Here is a 5663-nt window from a genome sequence, read left to right as displayed (position 1 = left end):
AGTAGTGGAGTTACGACTTTGACAATATTTGATTATTTAAATGTATTGAAAGTTCTGTTTAATATTGTAATGTCAAGGTCATATGATGTTTATTTGCGGCACTAACTTCAGTCATGTTTCATGAAGGTTTTGCATACTAGTATTAAAACATTGTAATATCAGTTTTAGCAACTGTATTTGTCTTTACTATTTAAAACTAAGCCTAGCCCGATATTTTTTCATTTTCTTTAAGCCGCCATATGGTAAGAGATTTAAAAATGTTATGAAAACATCATGGATAGTTTATATTAAAATTGTTGAATACTACTTTTTAATGGAAGGCCACAAATTTCATAAGTAATTGGTTGCATTATATTAACTTTGGATGGCGAAGACGTTACCATGTAAAAAACCCTTAAATCATACATTGGAATTAACAGATACCTAATATGTACATGACTTCAACTTTTTGTACCATATATATTTTTAACGTTCCATGAAAGAAAAATAATAATACTAAATCTGACGCTATAAGCTTTATTTCACGTTAACGTCGCCATGAACGAATCATTTTACAAATATCGTTTCTGATTGGTACATATCCAGGATAGTACAAGAAATTGATTTTAAATGGTACAGGATAAAATAACAGCTACCAATATCTCTTGCAATATATGGCTTATCAATAAACGCATATAACTGTGAGCGACGGTCTATATGCAGAAGGATTTTTTGTCCAATATACCAATTTGAACACATTTCACATATCTGCAATCAAGTGAAAAAAAACCAACATCAAATCGAACACCTGTTAACAATCATTGACTTGGTTCTGTTCAGAATCATGTCTCTGATATATAAGACGAAATGCCTGCTTCATCCTACCTCTCTTCCAGGTTCTGAGATAATTATTCAGAATTCGGAACGATCTTGCAAATAATAAAATCACAAAAATACTGAACACCGAGGAAAATTCCAAAACGGAAAGTCCCTAATCAAATGACAATAATAAATGATAAAACACATCAAACGAATTGACAACACTTTCATTTATCTTTATAACCCTTATTACAGCTTTTTGAAATTCGCTACATTTTTTTTAAAGATCCTGAGTAGCCTCTTTATATCGCAAAGTGGCTAGGACACATATGTCTTTCATGTTGAATGATTGTCGAGACACAGAAACATCGTGAATATCGATATCTTGGTTGTGTTGATTTTATATGTGTTATCTGTTATGTGCTAATATGTGTTATAGTAGGTTAGGTATTTTTGAATAGATTGGACGTTGGCATACTTAAAGAAACCCTGTTTAAATCGTTCATAACTTTGATTTCCTTCTTTAATTTTCTATACTGTAAAAATAGAGAATGGAAATTGGGAATTGATTAAAGAAGCAACAACCCAACGAAAGAGTAAAAAACAGTCGATAGCCAGCAATGGGGTTTCAACCACCAAAGAAAACCTTGCACCAAGAGGCGGATTTCAGAAGGCCTGTTAATAAAAAGTGTACTTGTATTTGAAATACAAATTCTCATAACTTGGGACAAGCGCAAACATGTCACTAAATCTAAAATCTATGATTGGTCGATTAACTTCTTGACATAACGCTATATAACTGATAGTTTGTTCAAATACACAATACCTTTTTTAATGCTGTGTAGACTTTTTATTCTAGTTTCCTAACATATCTTTTTATTAATACTCAATTAAACACGTGACCATTTTAAGAAAGATCATAAAATTATGATTGTCGTAGTGGCAAATCTTTATTTATAAACTAAATCTATAAGTATGCTTATGTGATACAGTCCTAGAATGATATACGTGGACAGGTTACATACATGAAAGGCTGTAGTCTTTAAATAGAATAGCTAGGGATTCATCATTTTCAGGGACTTTGTTCATTATTTCTTTACCTGAAATATAAAGATGTTAATACGACATGTGTTAATATGATATATATAGCAGGGATTAAGAACATCAGTTGTTCGACCTGCTTGTCAAATATGTTAAAATATATTTTTTCACTTTTATGGTCATTTGGAAAATGTTGATTGTGCTGTATTTAGACCCTTCTGAAACCAAATTAGTTACATGCACACGTACAAAAATTTCAGTTTTTATCCAACGCAATCATAGATTTGAACGTTGTTTTCAATTATATATGTATGTGTGTGTGTGTAGGTGTGTGTGTGTGTGTAACCGGTCGTCAACTGACTGTATTTAAAAAAAGTCATTAGGTGATACTTCCTTTCTTTCAACTTTGATAATTTGAATCATTGAGGCTAAGTTACAATAAACTTACATCATACTGTCACCCATTCCGTTAACGAATAGTTATCAAAAGTATCAGTATTATACTTAAGTACGCCAGCCGCGTGTTTCGTCTACACAAGACTCATCAGTGACGCTCATGTCAAAATAGTTATAAAGTCAAGTTCAAAGTTGAAGAGCATTGAGAATCCAAAATTTCAAAAGAACACTATAACATTATATTTTTATTATCTAGACTTATAAGACATAACCGTCTGAATTATTTAATGTGTTTTATATGGATATATAACTTAATGTGTTCAATAATATTCAGTTTCGTAACCACAAAATCTACCTTATTCACTGTATCTACCAACGTATCTGTTATATACACCTCTAACAACTGGCCCTATAGTGTACCCTTTTCGACCTTTGTTTGGTTGATATCGAGCTAATCCATCGTATCCGTTATATATATCGCTAACAATTTGTTCTGTAGTGTACCTAATCCGACCTTTGTTTGCTTCATATTTTCCTCTGGTCACTATTCCGTTCTCACTTCCACCACCTAAAGGGAGTGTTGAACGAACTCCGAACCCATATCCAATGCTATCTTCGGGATAAACAACCGCTATTCCTCGGCCATATCCACCATAACCATCAACGTTTCCACCAGCGAATCATTATCAACAGCAAATACCCCTAGGATACCAACGCCATTTCCACCACCAATAAATGCACCACCATTTGCACCATCGTTGTTACCACCAAATACCCCACTAATACCACCGCCCGATCCACCACCGTTTTTACCTCTGAATTCACTGCCGAATCCACCACCCTGTCCACCAACTAGTCCACCACTTAATGCACCACCATGTCCACTAATGAGTCTACCGAAAACATTACCTGGTCCCAAACCTTGTCCCCCACTTTCTCCAACGCCGAACAATTCACCTTGTCCACCACCGAGTCCACTACCCTGTCCACCAACGAGTCCACCACTGAATACACCACCTTGTCCACTAATAAGTCTACCGCCGAATACACCACCATGTACCCCACCTTGTCCACCACTGAATAAACCATCTTGTCTCCCACCTTGTCCACCACCGAATGATCCACCTTGTCCAATACCTTGTTCACCAGCTTGTCCACCATCGAGTAATCCACCTTGTCCACCACCTTGTCCACCACCGAATCCACCTTGTCCACCAAATTGTCCACCACCGAATCCAACTTGTCTCCCACCCTGTCCACCACCGAATCCTCCTTGTCCACCAAATTGTCCACCACCGAATAAAACACCTTGTCTACCACTGGATAATCCACCTTGTCCACCACCGAATAATTCACCTTGTCCACCACCGAATCCACCTTGTCCACCAAATTGTTCACCACCGAATAAAACACCTTGTCTATCATCGAATCCATCTTTTCCACCACCCTGTCCACCACCGAATCCACCTTGTCCACCACCTAATCCACCTTGTCCCCCATCCTGTCCACCACCGAATCCTTTTTGTCCACCAAATTGTCCACCACTGGATAATCCACCTTGTCCACCACCGAATAATCTACAGTTAACTCTCGTTGTCTCGAACTCGGTTGACTCGAAATTTCGGATGAGTCGAAGTTTTCACGTGGTCCCGAACTTTATTCCATACAAAAGTATGTAATTCGACTCCTGATGAGTCGAAATTGGATGAGTCGAAATTTCGGTTGAGTCGAACTAAATCTACGGTCCCAAGGTTAACAAAAGCATTCAAAATTCATTTTTTATCTCGAACTAATACACATATGTCAAAACATGACCTCCGGGATTTAAATGGATTGAAGAGTTAATCTGACAATACACGTGTAATTAAATTTCCGGTCATTGACCACTGTATTGATTTATGACATGCTATTTCCATGAGTGTTTACCTAAGATTATCTTTTATAGAATTTTGATAAATAATTAGTGATACATTGTTAATGTTCATGAAAAAGTATTTAAAATGTTAACAAAACATTTAATTTGTGATTTACACTAATGAGCTTGGGTGTGTATAAAGTGAGGATTATGGCTTCCGTTGATGATCACCTAAAAACTACTCAAACGGCGTCTTTGATCTTGTTATATTTTCTTTTGAAAAGAAAGAGTGAGATAAAACAAAATGAATAGAAATCAAAATTTTCTTAAATCTTTTGTATCCGAGAATAAACAATTCTGTCAGCTATAACCGACCTGAATAACGAAACTATCGATTGGAATTTACACTCTTGGAAAAGCCAGAGGATTTTTGTTTAATTGAAACAATTGAATAAGTAAAAATAATATCATTATAATAATAAAAGACTGTGACATACAAACACATCGATCTGATACTAGAATATCGATCCCTTTGCCATATTCACCCGGATTTATTTTAGCTTTACCAAGCTTAGCAAGAGTTGTGTCCCTTAGATTGTCGAACTTCCGGTGTTCGTTTGAGTCGAACTACGTCTATCTCGAAATATTTCTCTGGTCCGGCTGACTTCGACATAACGAGAGTCGACTGTATCTTGTCCACTAACGAATCCACCTTGTCCACCAAATTGTCCAACACCGAATCCACCTTGTCCACCAATTTGTCCACTACCGAATAATCCATCTTGTCCACCACCTTGTCTTCTAACAAATCCAACTCCGTTTCCACCATCGAATCCATCACTGACAACTGGTCCAATACCGTATCCCCTATAGCTGGTGTTTGCTTTATATCCAGATCCAGAAACTGTCCCGTTTACACTTCCATTACCTAAAGGGAGTGTTGAACCAACTCTGTTACCATATCCAAAGCTATGTCCACCACTGACAGCAACTTGTCCATGATTATATCCACCTTTATTTACAGAAACTATCCCGTTTGCACTTCCATTACCTAGAGGGAGTGTTGAACCAACTCCGTAAACATATCCAGAGCCGTGTCCACCACTAACAGCAACTGATCCTTGACTATATCCACCATTACTTACAGACACAGGTTCATAACCAGCACTGGATTTGATTCGTAGAACAAACAAAGAACCTACACCAGGTCTGAGTCCATATCCTTCATATCTACTTCGGCCAAGTCGGCGAATGCCAGAAGCCACGCCACCCCCATATCCATATGAACATTTGCCAGAAATGCCTTGAGTCAGGAAAATAGTAACCACAGGGAAATACATTTGATTGAGGTATTTCCAAACTGCAAAAAAAATAATAATAAAAAAGTACATTAATTTAATGTATTCTTAGCTACTGTAAGTCAATCATTTGAAAAATAAACAAAAATTGTGCTGGTTCGTATAAACTTAATGTATATATTTAATTAAAATAGTCATTTTGAAGAAAAAATACCACGAAAACCGATTGGTACAATAGTAAAATATATTTTTTTAACTCAATTCATTACTTTTAG

The 5663-nt window shown here is 36.3% G+C and overlaps 1 protein-coding gene across 1 annotated transcript; it reads right to left on the bottom strand.

Annotated features, from left to right (window-relative positions):
• Positions 1-2866: 2866 nt before the first annotated feature.
• LOC139500531 (uncharacterized) lies at positions 2867-5430 on the bottom strand. The gene is made up of 2 exons (XM_071289280.1): positions 4722-5430; positions 2867-3792 (listed from the first exon to the last, which is right to left on the bottom strand). Exons 1-2 carry the CDS (start codon positions 5428-5430, stop codon positions 2867-2869), a joined length of 1635 nt encoding a protein of 544 aa, XP_071145381.1.
• Positions 5431-5663: the final 233 nt, after the last annotated feature.

Source organism: Mytilus edulis, chromosome 13 (assembly GCF_963676685.1).
Source record: "Mytilus edulis chromosome 13, xbMytEdul2.2, whole genome shotgun sequence".
NCBI lineage: Eukaryota > Metazoa > Mollusca > Bivalvia > Mytilida > Mytilidae > Mytilus > Mytilus edulis.
The sequence above is the reverse complement of the archived record's forward strand: the minus strand, read 5'-3'. Positions and strand labels throughout refer to the sequence as shown.

Bases quoted from the DNA above. Each gene is read 5' to 3' on its own strand.
- LOC139500531 (XM_071289280.1), bottom strand. From the start codon at position 5,430: ATGTATTTCCCTGTGGTTACTATTTTCCTGACTCAAGGCATTTCTGGC. The intron at 3,793-4,721 runs GTAGTTCGACTC...GTGGTGGACAAG, and splicing joins AGAAATATTTCGAGATAGAC to GTGGATTATCCAGTGGTGGA.